Source organism: Saimiri boliviensis, chromosome 16, assembly GCF_048565385.1.
Source record: "Saimiri boliviensis isolate mSaiBol1 chromosome 16, mSaiBol1.pri, whole genome shotgun sequence".
Lineage (NCBI taxonomy): Eukaryota > Metazoa > Chordata > Mammalia > Primates > Cebidae > Saimiri > Saimiri boliviensis.
This window is the reverse complement of record NC_133464.1, coordinates 41,891,149-41,915,737: the sequence shown is the minus strand read 5'-3', so window position 1 is coordinate 41,915,737 and position 24,589 is coordinate 41,891,149. Positions and strand designations below refer to the sequence as shown.

Genomic DNA, 24,589 nt, shown 5'->3' with positions numbered 1-24,589 from the left:
TTTTAAAGATCAACAAAATAGATAGACTGCTAGTCAGATTAATAAAAAAGAAAAGAGAGAAGAATCAAATAGATGCAATACAAAATTATAAAGGGGATATCACCAAGGATTCCACAGAAATGCAAACTACCATCAGAGATTACTACAAACAACTATGCACACAAACCAATAAATCTAGAAGAAATGGTTAAATTCCTGGACACTTACATTCTCCAAAAACTAAACCAAGAAGAAGTTGAATCCCTGAATAGACCAATAACAAGGTCTGAAGTTGAGGCAGGAATTAATAGCCTATACACCAAAATAAAGTCCAATTCCATACAAGTTCACAGTCAAATTCTACCAGACACACAAAGAAGAGCTGGTACCATTCCTTTTGAAACTATTCCAAACAATTCAAAAACAGGGACTCCTTCCTAACTCATTTTATGAGAACAGCATCATCCTAATACCAAAACCAGGCAGAGACACAACTGAAAAAGAAAACTTCAGGCCAATATCCATGATGAACATCAATGCAAAAATCTTCAATAAAATACTGGCAAACTGAATGCAACCCAGCACAACAAAAAGCTTATCCATCACGATCAAATAGGCTTCATCCCATTACAACATATGCAAGGCTGGTACAACATAGGCAAATATATAAATATAATACATCACATAAACAGAACCAAAAACAAAAACAACGTGATAATCTCAATAGATGCAGAGAAGGCCTTCAACAAAATTTAACAGCCCTTTATGTTAAAAACTCTCAATAAACTAGGTATCGATGGAATGTATCTCAAAATAATAACAGCTATTTATGACAAACCCACAGCCAATATAAAACGGAATGGGGAAAAACTGAAAGCATTCCCTTTGAAAACAGGCACCAGACAAGGGTGATCTCTTTCACCATTGCTATTCGACATAGTATTGCAAGTTCTAGCAAGAGCAATCAGGCAAAAAGAAGAAATAAAGGGTATTCAATTAAGAAAAGAGGAAGTCAAATGTCTCTATTTGCAGACGACATGACTGTATATTTAGAAGACCAAATCGTTCAGCCTCAAGTCTCCTTAAGATGATAAGCAACTTCAGCAAAGTCTCAGGATACAAAATCAATGTGCAAAAATCACAGGCATTCCTATACACAAATAACAGACTTAAAGAGAGCCAAATAATGAGTGAATTCCCATTCACAATTGCCACGAAGAGAATAAAATATCTAGGAATACAACAAAGGATGTTAAGGACCTCTTCAAGGAGAACTACAAACCACTGCTCAATGAAATAAGAGAGGACACAAATAGATGGAAAAACATTCCATGCTCATGGCTAGGAAGAATCAGTATTGTGAAAATGGCCATACTGCCCAAAGTAATTTACAGATTCAATGCTATCCCCAACAAGTTACCACTGATCTTCTTCATAGAACTGGAAAAAACTACCTTAAACTTCATCTATAACCAAAAAAGAGCCCACATAGCCAAGACAATGCTAAGCAAAAAGAACAAAGCTGGAGGCATCATGTTACCTGACTTCAAACTATACTACAAGTCTACAGTAACCAAAACAGCATGGTACTGGTACCAAAACAGAGATATAGACCAATGGAACAGAAGAGAGGCTCAGATGTAACACCACAAATCTACAACCATCTGATCTTTGACAAACCTGACAAAAACAAGCAATGGGGAATGGACTCCCAATTTAATAAATGGTGCTGGGAAAACTGGCCAGCCACATGCAAAAGCTGAAACTGAACTCCTTTCTTTCACCTTATGCAAAACTAACTCCAGATGGGTTACGGATTTAAACATAAGACCTAACACCATAAAAATGCTAGAAGAAAACCTAGGCAATACCATTCAGGACAAAGGCATAGGCAACGACTTCATGACTAAAACACCAAAAGCAATGGCAACAAAAGCCAAAATAGACAAATGGGATCTAATTAAACTTAAGAGCTTCTGCATAGCAAAAGAATCAGAGTGAACTGGCAACCAACAGAATGGGAGAAAATTTTTGCAAGCTATCCATCTGACAAAGAGCTAATATCCCGAATCTACAAAGAACTAAAGCAGATTTACAAGAAAAAAACCAAGCAACCCAATTGAAAAGTGGGCAAAGAATATGAGCAGACACTTTTCAAAAGAAGATATTTATGCAGCCATCAATCATATGAAAAAATGCTCATCATCACTGGTTATTAGAGAAATGCAAATCAAAACCACATTGAGAAATAGGAACACTATTACACTGTTGGTGGGAATGTAAATTACTTCAACCATTGTGGAAGATAGTGTGGCAATTCCTCAAGGATCTAGAAACAGAAATACCATTTGACCCAGCAATCCCATTACTGTATATACACTCAAAGGATTATAAATCGTTCTATTATAAAGACACTAGCACACCTATGCTCATTGTGGCAATGTTTACAATAGCAAAGACCTGGAACCAACCAAATGCCCATCAATGATAGACTGGGATAAAGAAAATGTGGCACATATACATCATGGAATACTATACAGCCATAAAAAGATGAATTCATATCCTTTGTAGGGACATGAATGAATCTGGAAACCATTATTCTCAGCAAATTGACACAGAACAGAAAACCAAACACTGCATGTTCTCACTAGTAGGTGGGTGCTGATCAATGACGTTAAAAACATGGATACAGGGATGGGAACATCACACACTGGGATCTGTTGGGGGAAGGGGACTAGGGAAGGAACAGCAGTGGCTGGGGAGTTTGGGGAGAGATAACATTGGAAGAAATGCCTGATGTAGGTGTTTGGGGGATGTAGGCAGAAAACCACCATGGCATGTGTATACCTAGGCAATAATCCTGCAAGATCTGCAAATGTACTCCAGAACTTAAAGTATAATAATTTTTTTAAAAACTGTAAAAAATAATTAAGAAATGTATACATCAAAGGTGGAAACAAGGTTAATAAACAACTGCCTAAATAAATGTGAATTGTTTTAATTATAACAAAAATTTATAAAACAATACGAAACTTAATATTCTTTCCTATTTATTTTTTCTGATTTTTGTTCTTTTCTTTTTGCTTTGTTATTATCCTAGAGCACAGCCTTTGGAGATATGGTTTATTTTAAACAATGAAAATGTATGCTCTCTGAAGGCAGAGATTTTGGTCTGTATTATTCATTGATTGAACAGCATCCTACATTTGTAAAATACTGTCTGATATGTAATAGGCATTTATTAAATACTCATTGAATGAATGAGTCAATAAACAATAGTATCACCTAAAAAATTAATTCTGAGGATGGTAGCATGTTAGACATATCTAAAGTTCTCAGTACCTTATGCATTTATTTTGGGTAGTTAGTAACTAAAACAACTTTTTATAATCTTAGAGTATCACAAAATGACTATGACAGATATCTTTAAATATTTATTACATACCAATTAATCAGTGTCAAATGATCAGTTTTATGAAAAGCACTAATTAAAACATTATAGGATACAAACCATTATATGATAATTAACTAGAGGATAAATATCTTCCCTATGCATATGAAATATTAACATAAAGTTAATCAGCTTAATCTTATAATCTTATAATAAAATGTCTGTATTTGCAACAAGGCCAAATCTCCATAGAGCAAAATATTGTGTAACCTGTATTATTCAATTTTAAATAATTACACAATATCTTCTCTGTCAACTATAATATACTAAATACTGTTAACTCAGTAAGAAAAGTGCAGAAAAGCTGATACTGCATTCAGATTTGGTGATTTAGATTTAGAGAAGTTATGAATAAAATTTTAGAAGAGGGATGTAATGCATAATAGAAATTAATACTTTTTGTAAGTACATATTTAGTTCTGTTAATGCTAGAGAAGCAGGAGTAAAACATGCATAAAGAAGTATATGCATGCAAACACTTTGGAAAATCTCTTACTGAGGTCACTACAAATTTATTTCCCTCCAAATCTATTAAACTTGTGTAAGTTCCACTTCAATTTATTATGATGTTTGACATTGTTAACCCCCCATTCCTTTTTTAAATCTATTTTTTAGCTAACACAGTGCAGACTTCTTATCTCAGCTTACCTCTGATTCATTGGCTTTTCTTCCTACCTCTAATCTTTAACCCTCTCACTGCCATAAGTTTTGTTCAGGCCTCTACATTTTGCCTTGACACTCACTGTTTCAGAATCATTGTTGAGCACTGACTTAATTATTATTTTAACAGTGTTTTTTATTTGCTTGTTTGTTTTTTGTTTTGTTTTGTTTTTGAGATAGAATCTTGCTGTGTCTCCTTTTTTATATTTATTTTTATTTTTTGAACAGAATCTTGCTTGTTGCCAGGCTGGAGTGCAGTGGCAGGATCTCGCTTCACTACAACCTTCACCTTCCAGATTAAAGTGATTCTCCTGCCCCAGCCTCCTGAGTAGCTGGAACTATAGGCACGCACCAACATGCCCAGCTATTTTTTGTATTTTAGTAGGGATGCGTTTTCACCATGTTAGCCAGGATGGTCTCGATCTCTTGACCTCGTGATCTGCCTGCCTCGGCCTCCCAAAGTGCTGGGATTACAGGCATGAGCCATCATGCCCAGCCAGTGGTTTTGAACCTAACTCTATCTCGAATTCCTGTAGCACTGCTCATCACATATCCCAGTAGCATTTCATTATACCTAAATTAATTTAAACTCAAAGTTCTCCCACGGATATATTTTTTAAATTTATACTTCTCCGTTTCTAATTGGTGTACTTCCAGAGTTGAATTTATGAACTTCCAAAGTCAAAATCATGAAATTATCACTGTTTTTTCTACTTTATATCGTATATCAAATATGATGTAAAATCCGTCTTTCTCTTTGAATGTGTTGTTGCCCTCTTTAGAGGCACACCCATGTCTCCAGGGTCAGTGATGTTAGTACCTTACAGCACCTAGATGCTCCTGTTTTTCCCAAGAACATGACTTGGCCTAACAGGAGCTCCTTATTCCCAGGGAGTTTATGTGTTCCTGCTTCTCACACTGCATCCTTCAACTGCCACCACCTCTCCTGACTCTCAACCTGTGACTGGATCTTAAAGTAGTGACTAGAATCTGGATAAATCCTTGCTTTAGGATGTGACTTATTCTGCAGGAAGTCACATGCAGAGCTTCCAGAAAGATAAAGATGAAGCAAATCTTCGCCCTTGGTTTGTTCCTTTCTCTGCCCTTTCCTGCTTCTGTTTCTTCTGAGGTCAATCTTTAAATCAATCGCGAACACCAGGTTCAGCCTCTATTATGGGGGAGCCTCGGCTTATGACATCATCATTCAAAATACTGTTCAGTTCATCTTTTATGTTCATATAGTCTTCATTTCATGCCTGGATTAACCAAAACAGCTTCTCAGATCATTAGTTTCTGCTGTGCCTGTCTTTTGTACATTTTCTAAAACCATACCATATTTCAAAGCTACCTTTCTAAATTATGATAGTCAGTCTATTGTGGTTGTTAAAATCATTATTTCTGTACCCAGATTGCATATATTTGAGTTCTAATTTCACCAATTACTGAGTGGATAACTTGAGTACATTTCAAATTTTTTCCATGCCTCCATTTTCTATATTATAGAGAAAAGTGGGAAATTCAGATTTTTCTGTTTCTTAAAGACAAAATGAATTTGTAAATGCAAACCACTTTAAACAGGGCCTAGAACATAATCTACACGGTGAGTGTTAACTATCATCATAATCATCATGACTGACACATTTATGTTATTTCCCTCCTCAAGAACCTACATTAGCTTCTAATTAAACATTCTATTTCAAATAAAAACTTAGCTACTGGCCCTTAAGGTCTATCATAATCATCTTTGTCCTATTTTTGCAGTTTAATTTCCCAGTTATTTCCAATATGAACTCTATTTTCACCAAGAAATTATCTTTGTAATTTTTGCAAACAAATTATTTAGTTCTCTATTTTTTCCGTATTATTATCTTTACTTAAAATAGCATGCCATTTCTTTTCCACTAGGCTTACCTCACACTCAATTTCTCTGAAAACTTTTATAATACTCAATTAAAATTTATAATAACCTATTCATATATTATTCATTTCCTTATTTGATCATGTCTTGCACTTGGAATTAGAACCATACTACCTTACAGTTATTTGCAACTACAATAATTTCCTGAATTATCTTATGGCTTATCTTTAACTCAAGTATTTTGAAAACTCTACAAGGAAAAGCACTATGTTTTATAATCATTTCGTATCACCAACAGGCCATAGGCCAATGCTACAGCACGTTTGATAATTGCTCATTTTAATTAGTGCAAAGAAAGATGCTTTGTGGACTGCTGAAATTCTGTTATAGACATGAGCAAAGAATTAAAATGATATACAAGTGATCAAGAAAACAAAACAAAAGTTTTTCAGCCTCAATAATTGTGTTTTCTGAGCTTGCTACAGAGCTATTTTAAACTATCAAACTGAGTGAGAGATTTAGGTGGATGGATGATTTAGTAAAATGAAAGAAATGCTATTCCTCTTCTATTAATCTATGTAAATAAATTCCCATCAACATAGAGAAGCAATTCTATTTGCCTACTCCTGAGTATTAATATATGTTGCTATGTAAGCAATTTCTTTTTAACGTCTTTAATGTGTTTTAAGTGCTACTAAATGCATCATTTCAATTGTCACTTTAGCCTCAACTATATACATACTAGTGCACTGTAAAGAACATTAAAATAATACTTTCTTGAAATACCTAATTTTTTGTCAAATATTTACAAACAATGAAAACAGAATGTAACACATTTGAATTTCCAAGCGTTTTAGTCTGTAGAATAATTTTCCTATCCATCAAATATGATCATTTTGTTCTTCATTTAACTTTTCATTTGATCATAAATGTATTGCATGCTTGCTGTAAAAATTTAAATACAGTTAAATAAACATTAGCTAGCAATGCTTTTACTGAAAGAGCTATAAATCTTCAATTTATTTTTATATCACTTAAAGTTATTTTAGTAGCTCCACTGTTTTTAGTGTTGATGATTCCAATACCATATACATTTTGCTTAAAGACAATATTTAGTTGTACTAATCAAAATATAAGAAAAGTATTTAATGTATTTATTTTTATTACTAACAAGATGATTATTTATTATAAGTCAAGAGCTAATTTTGCATTAATTACAGTTGTTTCATCATGAAAAGGTATCAATAATGTGGTACCAAGTACCTGCAATGATTCACAGTGCTTGTTCTTTTTAAGTGCCACACAATATTTATTCATATTTGTTTAACTTAGAATCCTAAGATGTATATTACTTATTAAATACTTAGCATGAAAGTTCTAAACTACAGTGTTAAAAAATTAATTGGTAGGACATTAGGCTGAGACATCTCCAGGTTTTTATTTTCTACATTAGCAAAGCAAAAACCAACTCAGAGTAATTTAAACAGTCAGAAACCACCAACTAGCCTCTAACTAGGCTACTGCTTCCCTTTAACCAATCAAATATTTTCTTTATCTCATTTCCACAAGTGTCTTATAAAAACTTTACCTTGGTCTTCTTTAGGTGGGCCTCTGAACAACTTGTGATCTCATGCTACCTGATTCATGAGTTGATGTTTGCTCAAATAAATCCTTTAAAATAGTAATGTGCCTAAGTTTTTCACTTAACAATGTAAAGAAAATATAAAACTTTATTGAATTGAGTTAGCCATAATGATTTTTAAAAACTAATTTTTGTATCCTACTTAAGAAACATAAAGATGATAACAATGTATTTAATATATTCTAAATCTATTAAATGTTTATGCGTTTAAAATAATGCCTATAAAAGTAACACATTGCTCAGAGGTTTGAGAATAATATAAACCAAGAAGAAATTTGATTTCTTATCCAATAGGAATATTGCAAACAATTTGCATAACTAAATAATTTAGAAAATAACAGCAATGTATATAAAGAGTAAGAAAGAAAACAATGTAAAATATTATGAATATAGAATAATTGCTTAACAGATTGGTTAAAATGTTCCAAATTAAAAAGAAAATGTTGAATTAAGATCAATAGAGGACCACAAGACTGTAGAAATTATAGGAAACAACACTCTTTTTAAATAAAATAATGAGCATTTGATGTGTTAATATTTTTTTAGTTGACTGACACCTCCTTTTTAAGAATACATACAAAATTATTTGATTTATAAGTTAAATAAAGTAAATTTAATTACACTCTCAATAATAGCTCTTACTCTGAAGAATATGATAGAATTATTATCTAGATACTATTTGGGTGCTAACTCAGGATAATTTGTGTTTTTGCCACACGTATTATGACACTGAATAATTCTCTCAATAATAATGACTATTTGTGAACTGTCTTGCAAATGGTAATTCGATTTTGTAGTCATATTTGAAAAATAAAATCAATAGTATATTATCAGAATGCTTTCAATAGTTAGCTGACAGACTGGTCTCTAAATCACCTACAGCAGTTATTCAATGCCAAATGTCCTTCCCCATATATTTCGAAACACTGACTTCAATTTAACATCCATATTGTAATATTTCTCTCATGGTAGAAATATGGTCATTTTTTTCTGGAATTATTTTAGTACCTAGAGCTATTAGCTTTCAATTGTATTATGGCTTTAAAATAATATTATATGACACAATTTAAATAATTTTAAATAAATATAAAATAAAAATGTCAATCTGAAATACCTTGACATATTAGTTGATATAAATATATATCCAAGATAATCTTTCTTTAATCTGACAGAACAGCATATTTTATTTCGGATATTAGACCCACTTCCCAAACTAGTGTGCCTAAAATTAGTATGATTGTGAATCCCACAATCCTAGAAAATAGCATTTTCTTCCATTGTTATCAACACTAGTTATAAGTAGTTTTATTTTTGAACACTTTATAATTGCTCTATTTTTTAAAAAAATATTACCTAAAATAGCATTTTAACTTTTCCACCAAAAGAAAAAAATAAGTATAAATAAAACAAATAACAAAAAAACAAGATCTCTTAAAAATGTAAATCCTTATTTCTGTACTTGTGAATATAATATTTTGCAATATATGTATGCTGGTGTGTCACTTTTAAACATGAATGCATGTTTCTAGTAGAGATAGACTACTGTACCTATGTGCAGGTATCTTTCGGTTCCCAACAATCAGGATAACATCACAAAGTTGCTGCTGCTTCAAGTAACTTTCCATCTTTCTGAAGGTTTGCTCAGCATGATGAACGGCTTGATAGAATTCTTCAGAGCTACTGGAGTCCAAATCACTTTGAGGTGTCATTGAATGGCCAGTTGATGACAGCCTATAAACCACACACACGCAAAATAATATAGGGATTTATAAAGAGCCAATTATCTAGAATAATATACTAGTTGTTATCATTTTCTTAGGGAAACTAATATATCTGTGTTTATTTTTAAATTTTTAATGCAAGTTCAACAAATAAAGATTATTAATCCATTGTAAGTTAAGTGATTTGCTCTAGGAAATAATAAATAAATGGAAAAGTTCTTTTTTCTTGTTTTAACAACTGGCTCTTGAATGTTGACTGGATAAACAATGAAATGAAGGCAGAAATAAAGATGTTCTTCGAAACCAACAAGAATGAAGACACAACGTACCAGAATCTCTGGGACACATTTAAAGCAGTGTCGAGAGGAAAATTCATAACAATAAATGTCCACATGAGAAGCAAGGAAAAATCTAAAATCTTGTTTTAAAAAAAGGTTTAAAAACAATCCAGACAATGATTTTTTATATATAATGCCTGACATTAAAGAAAAAAGATAGTAGGTCTGTCAGGAAACTGGACACGGTAAGAAAAACAGACTACAGAAACAGTCTCCTGGTGCTACAGATATGTTCAAATATACAGATCACAATTAGTACTTAATCAATGTAAAAATACTTTCATTAACCTTTTAATACAGATAACAAGCTGGATAATTTCAAGTCATGTGAAAAAATCAAACAGAAACAAATAAGGCAAACAACAGCTTAAGATTTTGATAGACAAAATTAACTAGTAGATAAAGTGAAAAAAATGATGGTATGAAACATAAATTAATAGAAAACACTCAAACTAAGTTACTGAGACAAAAAATGGAAAAAAAAATTATAAAATTATAATATTCATGTAATTCAAGTATTTTGTAATTTTAAAATAGAAGGGAGAGATGATGGAACAAAAGCTATCTGAAGAAATAATGGCCAAGGATTTCCAAAAATGTGACAGCTCAGGAAGGACATTCAAGCTAATTGGACTTAAACATGTTTTAATCATATGGAACCACACAATACACTTACGTGGAAAATATAACATTTAATTAAACCTCTTCCTTTTGAGACACAGAACCAAAGCTATGCAAAAAAAAAAAAAAAAAAAATTGGAGAGTCTTACCAGTATAATGCAAACAATAAAAAAATCAACACATTATTTTTGAATAAGAAAATATGTAATTGATATTACTTCCAGAAGATGTGTTTGTGCACACTGAAAATCCGAGACAATCTACAGAGAAGCTTACTAAAATCTAAATCCACTGCAATTACGTGTGTTCTCTGTTACCTACAATATTTATCTACACAATATGGTTATTTTCTTCAGACTTTACAAGTTCTTCTTTAAATATTTGAAATTAATACAAATTTTGCTGTACCATATGTTTGCCTTTCACAAGTTTGCAAATTACAACCCCAGAATATGGCCACTTCTCAGCATATATTTTAAGAATTCAGGCTCAGGCACATGTAGCAAGAACAGCAAAATTCTTCCACATGTTAGCACATTGAATAGAAAAGTCACAACATGCATTGCAGGGTGCATTTTAAGATTTAGAATGAACATATTATTGACTCTCAGGTACAAAAGATAATTAAGTCAGGATTTGTAGGCTGCCAAATAGACCAAGACTGCCTCCAAAAGAAACCCTGATGTTTCTGGTCTGGTACGCAGACTGCATGATTAGGGTTTAAAATTCAACATATTAGAAACATCTCTGAAGAATGGTTCCAGATTAGTTTAAATAGGGTTTGAAATAAAAGCTCTACACAAATGTCTATTAACCACAGGTTAAATAAAATATTCTGGGCAGAATTTTTTATACCTCATTAAGATTTCATAGTCTAGGAAAAGTTATTAAGAAAATTATTTAATTTACTTTGTCTTTAGTTGTCCAAGTTGTGGGGGGTGCACTATTAAAGCAAAGCATGAGATAAATAGAACTGAAATATATAGAAAAGAAAAGAAGGAAACAGCTTGGTGAGATCGTGGAAGGCTGGGGGTGGGGGAGGGGGAAGGACACAGTATTTGAAAAGAGTTATTCAGAGTCAGAAAGTTAACTACTGTTAAGACAATGCCTTCTTTTACCTAATCTAGCTATCATAATCAATCTCAAATATAATAAAGATTTGGACCTTTTCTGACAAATTTGAAAACAATTTGAAAGAATGGAATTAAAAGAACAGAGAGTTAGATACTGGGTTCGAAAAATTATTTTAAGTTCCAGCTCTTTCCTAGATATTTTTTTTTCTAAAACTTCTTATGCTTTAAGTCTCTTCATATGATATCTGAGAACAAATTACTTCTCTTCAAGGTCATTGATCTGTCAGATAAATGGTTATGACTGTTTCACTTGATTTTCTCTCATACATTTTCTCATATATCATTTCACGATCTAAGACTTTAGTAGGATCCTTTTTCCTCAACCCTATGCTTAGCATTTTGAAATAAATTTTCACATCAGAACTCTTATGATTTTTAAGATAATATGTATTATTTAACCTTCTTGCCATCACATATCCAATCTACTAATTTAACAAAGGAGACTTTAACATTTTAGCAAATTTACATTATGTCTTTACCACGTTTTCTATAGGTATTAAATAAAAACCAGACATTGGACTATTTTGCTCTTTTTACCAATGTTGCATATCAGCTTGAAAAAAAAACTTTACAGTATTTTTCCAATCTAAAAGTCCCTAACACAATGATCTGAAACTCTAACTTTTGTCTTTATTTTTGCCCAACAATGTAAAGCTTGAAGTTATAAGAAATGCAATTTTAAAAGTACAATATGACTTCTTCTTATCAAATTTAAAGACGTGTTTAAGTCTTCTTCAACTTAACATACATAAAAATAAAACAAATAAAATTTTCTTGATCTCTTGAACTCCTCAAACCATAGTTATGATATTCTATTTCCTTTCATACCCACGTCTTGAAAGAATTGACTTCATGTCTTAACTTCAGTTCTTGACCCTCCAAAGACTCCATCTATTGCAATTTGATTTCTAGAACTACCAATCTAATGGAACTACTTCTGACAAGGACAGTGTCTTTCTTGTTGCTATTTTTAGCTTATATTTTAATTTCCTGTCATAACTGCAGAGAAGAGACCGGCATACTTTATTGTTTCTGTGCTAAACAGTTCAGGACTCAATCAATATTCTTTACTCTCTCTGTACCAAATGATTCTGAAGTGAAACATGTTTCCCTATTTCTTTGTTAAACAATATTGGAATCAGACAGAAATAACTTAGTTACTTCCTTAAGGAAAGAGTTACTTCTGAAGATTAGATTGCTAACTAGTAACAAAAAACAGAAAACAATTACTCATATGTTTTTACTTTATGACCTAGTGAGTGCAAATATAAAACTGTGATGTTATTGTTTCTTCCCATAGCCAACCAGTTCCTCAGTCTTCAATGGCTTCTTGGTCACAAATCCCTATCACATGTTGTAAGTTCCTGTATGATCTGATGCTTTCTAAAATTTGTATGATCCTTCAAACCAAACTCTAATTTTAGCGACACTAAATAATTCCAATTTCTGTAATATGTCATACCACTTTCCTCTATAGTATTCGACATACATGTATTTCCTTACCTGAAACCTTCACCACACATTGACATTCCCATGGCAAACTACTCCTTCAGAATTCAGTTTAAATATCACAACCTTCAGAAAGCCTTATGTTTTTCAGTGAATTCTTTTATCTTTACTTTTAAAAATTAGATTCAGGGGGTACATGTGCATTTGACACATGAATATATTGTGTAGTACTGAGGAAAAAGCCTTATCTCAATCCTTACTACTTGTGGGCTGGGGTTACCATAACATGTTGTAAGCATGTTTTAAATACATCTCTGCCATGTCAAATTTTAGGAGTTCAATAACTATGTTTTGAATAAATGCATAAAAATCTTCTATGACAAGATGGTTTGGTCAGATACTAATTTTAGTTTGCTGTGTTTTTGTTTTGGTTTTAGTTTTTCACAGACCACACAAATGTGTCGCTCAGAATAGCTACCACTAAATAAACAAGCAATGGAATGTATACCCCAAAAGCTAACAGATGCCTGGCACTATTTAGTAAATGTTGGTGGCATGTTTAGATTTAGTAAATGTTGGTGGCATGTTTAGATTTAGTAAATGTTGGTGGCATGAATTCTAAATTTTGAATATCAAATAGTATCCAGAACTCATGAGAAACAAACAAATAAACAAGACAAAATAACTGCTGTAACCAGAATACATCATTCTTGTACTTCTCTGGCAGTACAACTGTGTGCATTATAACAATACTGAAGATTACACTAAATATAGTAAATAAAATACCTTTAAATCATTTAAGTAAATAAGATACATTAATTGTAAACAAGGATTTCCGGCTGACTAGATTCAAAGATTTTTTTTACATCAGTGACTAAGAGAAGAACATTTATGGCAAAATAAATGTGAAAGCAGTTTTTTTCTAAGGGATAAGGGTTAGCTTTTGTTCTGAGAAAAATATTTTAAAGAACATTTCATAATATCAATAAAGAAATCACTCTTACATACACAGTTCTTAGGCAAAGACCTGAATATAGTAAAAGATGAAATGACATGAAAACTTTTACTTAAATGAAAATTTTAACTATTTGTTTTAGCCCTGAAAATTTAGTGTATATTTCACACAATGTAGATATCTTTAGATTATATTTGCATTAGAGACATATTTATTCTAATTTTAAAAGATATTTCTGAGTAGTGGGAAACTGAACATTTGTTATTTTGTAACTTTTAAAATAATGCTCACATATTTTATATCAGGCACACATTATTTTAAACGACATAAAGTTATTTTTGCAAAAAAAAAAAAAAAATCAAAGTTCAAAAAGTGACCAAAAAGAAAAAAATACATCTAAGGAAATGCTAACAAGCTTTCGTCATATCAAAAGAATGAGAACATAATTGTGATTTTGAAACTGTAATTATGATAAACCATATATAATTAGAATAAAATGATTTAAAGAGAAGACTATTAAAATAATAACTAGAATAACTTTTTTAGTAAAGGATAATATAAATATGTGAATATTGACATATACAAACTTTTAAATGTTGGAAGAGAATAAAGTATACAGTTTTATTTTTTTTTGGTTGTTTCTTTACTTTGCAATGAAAGTTTAGCTGTTATCAGTTTAAAATAATTTGTTATTATAAGGTATAGTTTATAAACTTTAAGGTAACCATAAAACAAAAACCTATAATAGACATATTAGAAATAAAAAGCAAGAAATCAAAACATACTACTAAATAAAATTTCTTAACCTCAAAGGAAGACTGAAAGAGAGAAACGAAGTAAGAAAGAATCTACCAAACAACCAGAGAACAATGAGCAGGATGTCAGTAGTAAATTCTTCCTTGTCAATAATTATCTTTAATGAAAACGGATTATTCAATTAAAAGACATGGATTAGCTGAGTGGATATACTTATGAAACTAGAAGCCAAAAAAGAACAGAACCAACTATAATAGTTATATCAGATAAAATAGACTTTAAGACAAAAATGAAGAAAATATAAAGATGGCCATTATATGATGATAAATGGGTCAATTCAGCAAGATAATATAACAATTTTCATACTGGAAATCTTAGGCAAGGGAAGAAAGGATATTGAGAATGAAAAGGGAAAAATTAAATTCTCCCTGTTTGCAGATGATATGATTTTATATGTAGAAAACCTTATAGACTCTACCTCGTGTGTTAGAAATAATAAATGATTTATGTGAAGTTGCAAGATATAAGATCAAAATGTAAAATCAGTAGTATTCTTCTACCTTTACAGCAAACTATTTGAAAAAGAAATTAAGAAAGCAATTCCACTTAAAATATCTATTTTAAAGACCCTAAAGATAAAGATAAAACAGAGAGGACAAGATTTCTGCAATGAAAAATACAAAACTGACAAAAGCAAATGAAGACGATATTAATAAATGAAAAGGTATCCTACATTCATTGATTAGAATAACAAATATTTTTTAAAATGCTCATATCACCTACAGTGATTTGATAAAATCACTGCAGATTCAATAAAATCACTATCAAAATATGAATGACATTTTTCAAATAAATGATAAAAGCAATCTTGAAATTTGTATGAAATTTATATGGTAAATATCCTAAATATCCAAAGCCACTTTGAATAAAAAATAAACAAGCTGGAGGCATCACACTACCTTACTTTTTTTTTTTTTTTGAGACCGAGTTTCACTCTTGTTACTCAGGCTGCAGTGCAATGGCGCGATCTCGGCTCACCGCAACCTCCGCCTCCTGGGTTCAGGCAATTCTCCTGCCTCAGCCTCCTGAGTAGCTGGGATTACAGGCACGCACCACCATGCCCAGCTAATTTTTTTTGTATTTTTAGTAGAGAGGGGGTTTCACCATGTTGACCAGGATGGTCTCGATCTCTTGACCTTGTGATCCACCCGCCTCGGCCTCCCAAAGTGCTGGGATTACAGGCTTGAGCCACCGCGCCCGGCTGACTTTAAAATATACTGTGCTCAGGGTGATGGTTCTCACCTATCGTCCTAGCACTTTGGGAGGTCAAAGCAGGAAGATCTCTTGAAGCCAGGAGTTTGAGACCAGCCTGGGCAACAATGTAAGTCCCCATCAAGAAAAAAGGAAAGGAGAGGGGAGGGGAGGGGAGGAGAGGGGAGGGAAGAGGAAGGAAGGGGAGGGGAGGGAAAGGAAGGGGAGGGAAAGGGAGGGGAAGGGAAGGGAGGGGAGGGGAGGGGAAATGAAAAGACAAGACAAGACAAGACAAGAAAACCTGGGTTGGGCTTAATAGTAATCTCCTGGAATCCTTGCTACTTGGGAGGCTATGGCAGGAGGGTCATTTAAGCCCAGGAGTTAGAAGCTACAATGAGCTGTACTCACATCACTGCACTCTAGCCTTGGTGACATAGTAAGCCCCTGTTTCAAAAATAAATAAATAAAATGAGCTATACTACAAAGCAATATTAACCAAAACAGCATGGTACAGGCATAAAAATAGATACATAGACCAATGGAACAGACTAGAGAACCAAGAAATAAATCCATGCATTTATGGCCAACTAATTTTTGAAAAAGGTGCCAAGAACCCACAATAAATGATGCTTGGGAAACTGGATATTCAAATGCAAAAGAATGAAACAACATCCCTAACATTCACTCCTTAAAATAGACTAAAAATAGAGTAAAGTCTTAAAGGTAAGTCCTAAAACTGTAAAATTACTAGAGGAAAATATAGGGGAAACTACCTCATTTTTTGGATGAGATCTTCAAAGCCCAGGAAACGTATGTAAAAATAGACAAGCAGAAATAATACAGGAGTTTAAAAGAAATTATTTAGGCAGAAAGTGAGGGTAAGAATGTCCTTGGTAAGGTTTCTCTTTTAATAAAAAGCAGCCCCCAAATCTTTTTTTTTTTTCTGACAAAAAGCAGCCTGCAAAATCAAGCTGCAGACATAGATAAGCAAGCTGGACGTTTGCAGGTGAAAACTGGCAGCTGTGACAATAGGAAAAGGCTAACAAAGAGGCCAGGTATGTTCATCACGGAAGCTCCGTCTTGTCATCCACCTACACAGTAAGGAGCAGACAAGTGCACCAGATAGAAAACCTATTTGCATAACAAAATATTCGGGTGGGGCAGCCAGCTTTTTTGAGGTGTCCAACTAATCTTTGGGCTCTATGTAAATCAGAGACTACCTTCTCAAGCTAGTCTGTAAAACCCATGCACTCCACTACAGGACTGGAAGACCCACTTGGGCACTCCTCTATCTTTGCAGGATAGAGAGTTATTTTCTTTTCTTTTTCTTTTTCCTATTAAACCTCCACTCTTAACTTTATTCCATCTGTGTCTTACCTTTACTCCATGTGTGTCCTTGATTTCCTTGGCATGAGGCAAGGGACCTCAAGTATAACCACAGACCAATGATGCCACTTCTGGACTACGTCAACCTAAGAACTTCTGAGCAGGCCAGGCACTGTGGCTAATGCCTGTAATCTCAACACATTGGGAGGCCAAGGCAAGTGGATTCCATGAGGTCAGAAGTTCAAAACCAGCTTGGCAACATGGAAAAACCCAGTCTCTACTAAAAAATTACGAAAATTAGCTGGGTTTGGTGGCAGGTGCCTGTATTCCTAGCTACTTGGGTGGCTGAGGCAGGGAGAATTGCTTGAACTTTGGAGACAGAGGTTGCAGTGAGCCAAGATTGTGCCACTGTGCTCCAGCCTGGGTAAGACTCCATCTCAACAAAAACAAAAACAAACAAACAAAAAAACACTGTGCCAAAAAAAAAAAAAAGAAAGAAACAATCAAAAAGTGAAGAGGCAGCTTACTGTATGGTAGAAAGTATTTGCAAACTGTGCACCTGACAAGGAAATAACACTCAGAATATATAAGAAACTCAAACAAGTCAATAGAAAAAAAAGCAAACAAAAAACCACTCTGAGTTTAAAGTAGGCAAAAGCACTGAATAGACATTTCTCAATAGAAGACATAAAAATGGCCAATAGATATACGAAGAAAAATGAAAAATGTTTAACTTTATTAATCATCAGAGAAATGCAAATCAAAACCACAATAAAATATCACTTTATAACTTTTAGAATGGTTGTCATCAAAATGTAAAAATATATATATATATATTTAACAAATACTGGTGAAATTATGTAGAAAGGGAAACTCTTACATGCTGTTGGTAGGAATGTAAATTAGAAGAACCATTAATAGGCAACAGTATAGAGGCTCTTAAGAAAAAAACAGAGTATCATATGATCCAGCAATTACACTACATGGTATATATCAAAGGCAAATGAGATGAATATTAGCAACCCCATTTTATTACAGCAGTATTCACAATAGACAAAATTGCTAATCAGACTAAGTATTCCTCAAAGGCTGAATAGATAAACAAAAATGTGATGTATCTATATGACACACGCACAAAAACAATGGAATACTATCAATCAACGAAAAAGAATGAAATCCTGTCATTTGCAACATGAATGATCCTGGAGGATATTACTTTAAGTAAAATAAGCCAAGTACTGAAGGACCAATATTATTATGTCCTCATTCACATGTCAAATCTAAAGAAGTTGGTCTCATATAAGAGTAAAGAGTAGAATAATGGTTACCAGAGGCTGAGGAGAAGAGAGGGAAGGGGAGAATGGGAACAGATTAATCAATTAATACAAAGATAAAGTCAGAAGGAATAACTTCTGTTGTTCTATTGCACAGTAGGCTGACTATAGTTAACAGTAATTTATTGCATATTTCAAAATAGCCGGAAGAGAGGGTTTTACATGTTCTCATCAGAAAGAATTGACAAGTGTTTGAGGTAATGAATATGCTAACTGTCCTTATTGTATCATTGCATATTGTATACATGCATGGAAATATCACACTGTACCCCAGAAATATGTACAATTATTATGCATCAACTGAAAACAAACAAAAACTTCAAACATGAAGATAATCTTACTCTATGGTTGATATTAAATCATTCTTACTTAAAAATAGAACTACCATAAATTTAGAAAATTATGCTAATTATATTCTGCTACATATTTTATTCTTATGGAGTACTGCCAAAAAATGTTCGATTATGAAAATAAGATACGTTGATGTTTGGTAAGAAATTTGTAATGTTATCCAAATATGTATATTCAGAAGAAGATTTCTCCAACCAAAATTTTGCTTCCATAATTCTGTACTCTTAGAGATGATTTAGTGTTGAGGGGATAGGAAATGAAAGTGATGTTAAGAGACTTATATGCTTAATAATCTAAACTTTTGACATAATTATTATTTGTAAGCATTAATGCTCAAAATTGATGAAATTCTAACTTACTGATTATGATCATAGTGATCTTTTCATAACAGACAAGAAATCTTTGTATTAGATATCCAACAGTAAACACTTTGTGATAAACTAACCATACCCTTTTTAGAACATAAATAACCAGATATGTGTTTATACATACATAGATGTACACTATTTGAAATTATTATAAGATAGTCCTTATGTATCATCTAAAATACCACTTCCTTTAAAATACCTTAATGTTCACTAGAAATAAACCATATTTGCTCTATTCAAATTTGCCATTCTCAATTTATCTCTGACTACAACAAAAATACTAATTAAACCCGTGGTATTACTTCTGTTCTTCAAATAAACCAGGATAGAGTAAAAAATCTAGTTACTTTCTTTTTAAAGCAGAAACTCTTTTAACTATGAGTACTGCTTTATAAATTCTCTCTGATGCAATAATAAAAAAAAATTTTCTCATAGCAATTACCTCGGAGAGATAAACTCAGTAGAACTTCAAAATGGATACTGAAAATTACAAATGAACTTAATGTGGTTTACTTATATTTTCAGCTACTCAATAAAAGTAAGCTTTCCTTCTGCCTTCCTGGTGAAGTGTCACAAAATAAAAACATTTAAATAACTTTAATCTAGGTCAAAGGAAAGAAAAAGGAAGTGAAAAAGAAAGGGGGGTGGAATAAAGGGAATGGGGAAGGAGAGAGTGGAACTAAAGAAGGATGGATGAAGGAAGGAGAGAATGACTGCTAAAGAACTCTTCTCCATTGTTTTACCTAATGATAACAATTGTTCTGATTTCTTACACTGAAGACTTGTTTTGACTCTCTTTGAAATTTATATGAATGAGTCTTAGAACAAAATATACAGATTAAAAATAGAAACATATAAATATCTATAATAATATGGGTAATATACATATAGATATTTATACAAATATAGGTATCCTGAGTACAAAAATTCCGGAATAATGGAACTAAAAGAACAATTACTATGAAAAGATACATTAAATACAGAATAAACTGCTGCTTGCAAGCAAGTCCAAAGGCTGTGTTTTTTCATTTTCTTTTTTTTTAATAGTTTTAACTTTTATTTTAGGTTCAGGGGTACATGGGCAGGTTTGTTATAGAGGTGAACTTGTGACTTGGGGGTTTCATATACAGATTATTTTGTCACCCAGGTCCTAAGCATAGTACTAAATAGCTTTTTTTTCCCTGAACCTCTCTTTGCTCCCACCCTACACCCAGTGTCTGTTGGTCCCAGTGTCTGTTGTTCTCTTGTTTCTGTCCATGTGTTCTCATTATTTAGCTCCTACTTTTAAGTAAGAATATGTGGTGGTGTTTGGTTTTCTGTTCCTGCATTAGTTTGCTAAAAATAATGGCTACAGTTCCATCCACATTCCTACAAGTACATGATCTCATTCTTTTTTATGCTTGCATAGTATTCCATGCAGTGTATGTACCGCACTGCCTCTATCCAGCCTACGGTTGTTAGGCATTTCGGTTGACTCCACATCTTTGCTATTGTGGATAGTGCTGCAATAAGCACATGCATTTGTGTTTTTACTGTAAAATAATTCATATTCCTTTGGGTATATATTCAGTAGTGAGATTGCTGGGTTGAATGCTAGTTCAGTTTTTAGTTCTTTGAGAAATCACTACACTGTCTTCTGCAATGAATGAAAAATTCACACTCCCCACAAGCAGTGCATAAGCGTTCCCCATCCGCTGCAACCTTGCTAGCATCTGTTATTTTTTGACTTTTTACTAGTAGCCATTCTGACTGGTTTGAGATGATATCTCACTGAGTTTTTGATTAGCATTTCTTTAATAATTAGTGATGTTGAACATTTTCTCATAAGACTATTGGCTGCAAGTATGTCTTGTTTTGAAAAGTGTCTATTCGTGTCTTTGCCTACCTCTTAATGGGGTTGTTTGTTTTTGTTTTTGCATATGTGTTGTTTAAGCTCCTTATAGATTCTGGATATTAGACCTTTTGACCTTTTGGCAGATGTATAATTTGCAAATATTTTCTCTAATTCTGTAGTTTGTCTGTCTGTTCTGTTGATAGTTTCTTTTGCTGTGCAGAGGCTCCTTAGTTTAATTAGATCTCACTTGCCAATTTTTTGTTTTGTTTCAGTTGCTTTTAGCATTTTAATCATAAAATCTTGGACAGTTTCTATGCCCAAAATAGTATTTTCTAGGTTATCTTCCAGGATTTTTATAGGTTTATCCTTTACATTTAAGTCTTTAATTCATCCTGAGTTGATTTTTGTATATAGTGTAAGAAAGGGGCCCAATGTCAGTCTTCTGCATGTAGTTACTGGTTATCCCAGCACAATTTATTTAACAGGGAGTCCTTTCCACATTGCTTACTTTTGTCAGCTTTGTCAAAAATCATAGTTTTGGCTTTATTTCATTTATTTCTCTGTTCTGTTCCATTGGTCTGTTTCTTTTTGTACGAGTACCATGTTGTTTTGCTTACGGTAGTATTGTAGCACAGTTTGAAGTCAGGCAATGTGATTCATCTAGGTTTATTCTTTTTGCTTAGGATAGTCTTGGGTATTCAGGCTCCTTGGTTCCATATGAATTTGAAAATTGGTTTTTCTAGTTCTGTGAAGAATATTATCAGTAATTTGATGGGAATATCATTGAAATTATAAATTGCTTTGAGCAATACAGCCATTTTAATAATATTGATTCTTCCTATCCAAGGATATAAAATGTTCTTCCATTTGTTTATATAATTTATTTGAGGATTGTTTTGTAATTCTCATTGTAGAGATTAGTACCACTCTCATTAGCTGTATTTCTAGGTATTTTATTCTTTTTTTGGCAACTGTGAATGAGACTGCTTTCTTGATTTGACTCTCAGTGTTAGTGTATAGAAATGCTACTAATTTTTGTGAATTTATTTTGTATCCTGAAGCTTTGCTGAAGTTGCTTATCTGCTTAAGGAGCTTTGAGGCAGAGACTATGGGGTTTTCTAAGTATAGAATCATGTAACCTGCCAACAGGGATAGTCTGACTTCCTCTCTTTCTATTTGTATGCCTTTTATTTCTTTCTCTTGACCAACTGTTCTATCAAAAGAAATCCTATAAGCTAGAGGGGATTGGAAGCCAATATTCAACATTCTTAAAAAAAGTAAATTCTCAACAGCAACTTCATATCTGGCCAAACTAAGCTTCACAAGCAAAGGATAAATAAGATCCTTAATAGACAAGCAAATGCTGAGAGAATTTATTGTCAACAGAACTACCTTACAAGAGCTCCTGAAAGCAGCACTAAATATGGAAAGACCATTACCAGCCACTATGAAACTCACTTAAGTTCACAGACCAGTGACCTTACAGAGCAACTACACAGGCAAGTCTGCATAAAAACTAGCCAACAACTCAATGTCTGGATAAAATTCCACACATATCAATACTAACCTTGAATGTAAATGGGATAAATGTTCCAATTAAAATGCAAGGAGTGGCAAGCTGGATAAAAAAGCATGAGCCAGGGGTATGCCGTCTTAAAGAGACCCATCTCACCTGCAGTGACATATACAGGCTCAAAATAAAGAGATGAAGAAAAATCTACCAAGCAAATAGGGGGAAAAAAAGCCAACAACAGGAGTTGCAATCCTAATTTCAAACAAGAAAGACTTTAAACCAACAAAGATCAAACAAGGCAAAGAAGGGCATTACATAATGGCAAAGAGTTCAGTTCAACAAGAGGACCTAATTATCCTAATTCTATATGCACCCTACACAGGTGCACTGATTCATAAAACAAGTTCTTACAGACTTCAGAAGAGACTTAGATTTACACATAATAATGATGGGAGACTTCAACACTGACAGGATTAGATCATTGAGTCAGAAAATGAACAAAGAGATTCAGGAACTGAACTCAATATTTGACCAAATGGACCCAATAGACATCTTCAAAATTCTCTACTCAAAGATGACAGATTATATATATTATTGTTGCCAAATAAACACACTCAGAAATAACACAGGAGACATTACCACTGATCATCAAGAAATACAAATAACTCATTAGAGACTACTATGAACATCTCTATGCACACAAACTTGAAACTTTAGAAAAAATGGATGAATCCCTGGACATATACATTGATTTAATCCCTGAACAGACCAATAATGAGCCCTGAAACTGAATCAGTAACAAATAGCCTAGCAAACATAAAAAGCTTGGGACAAGAAGGATTCACAGCCAAATTCTACCAGTTGTATGAAGAGGAACTAGTACCATTACTACTGAAGCTATTCCAAAAAATTAAGGCAGAGAAACTCCTTCTCAACTCATTCTATGAAGCAATCCTGGTAGACCCAGAACTAACCATAATAGGAGAATTTAATATTATAAAGAATAAGGGCATTTTATACATGAATTATTTTGCCCACTTCTGCACAAAATGTACTTTCCATTTTGTTGATATTCAAGCTGCAGTTCTTGAAGTGTTGCCCCTCTACATCAACATCACCTGTGAACTTGCTAGGAATGCAAAGTATTAGGCACCATCTCACACCTACTGAGTCAAACCCTCTAGGAGGTTCTGATGAATGCTCAAGTTTGAGAATCACTGACACAGAATATTAACATATGCCTTGGCCAGAAACTTTGAAATCTATTGAAACACTTCATTTTAAATTACTATTACATTAGTAGTAGAATGTACAAATTACTACTATTATAAATTTGTTACAATTGAAATATCTGTGTCATTGTTTTTTTCCTAGTAATTCATTCAGTTTAATTCAGCACAAATGTATTGAGTGCCTACTCTTAGGTCTGATATTCTAGGACTGAAATACCTAATGATAAACATATTAAAATCTTTTTTGAGCAACTCAGAGCAACTACTAGAGGAAGACAAATAATAACCAAAATAACTGATAAGTGCTACCATTATATAATAATTTGAGCTCTGAAATTAGAAAGGAAGCTGAATCACCTGAATTTGTATAGATTGTGGAAATAGAAAGAAGGCTGCATGGATAAATATGTACTGTAGCTAGACTTGGAGGATAAACAGACAGTTGATGTTATTACAATCTACTTTGTAGATGAGAAGACAGAAACTCAAAAGGCCAAAAATTTCATATGAGACCACAAAACTAGATATAATTAGTCTGGAATTCAAGTCAATACTTCTGGATACATATTGGTCCCTCGTCTACTCTTATTTTACTTAGTTATTCCAAAAGGCAAAGAAAACAGCTAAAGAAACCTTTTACGTAAAAGCCTGAACCAAGAATTACATTTAGACTTCCTTATTCTTATGCTAAAGCTCTTCCTTTCATCCAATATGTCATTGCAAGACAACTCACAAAGTAAGATATAAAATGAATTAGTGAAGAACGGCATATAGTCAATATAAGAGATAATTTGTTTTTCCTTTTTTACTCTTTCTA

General features: G+C 32.8%; 1 protein-coding gene across 1 annotated transcript in view; it reads right to left on the bottom strand.

Annotated features, from left to right (window-relative positions):
- Nucleotides 1-24,589, bottom strand: part of KLHL1 (kelch like family member 1) — a 402,761-nt gene that overhangs the window by 266,783 nt on the left and 111,389 nt on the right. The window contains exon 2 of the mRNA XM_039473260.2: nucleotides 9,139-9,321. Coding sequence (XP_039329194.1) covers nucleotides 9,139-9,321 — 183 coding nt within the window. The remainder of the gene's footprint in view (nucleotides 1-9,138; nucleotides 9,322-24,589) is intronic.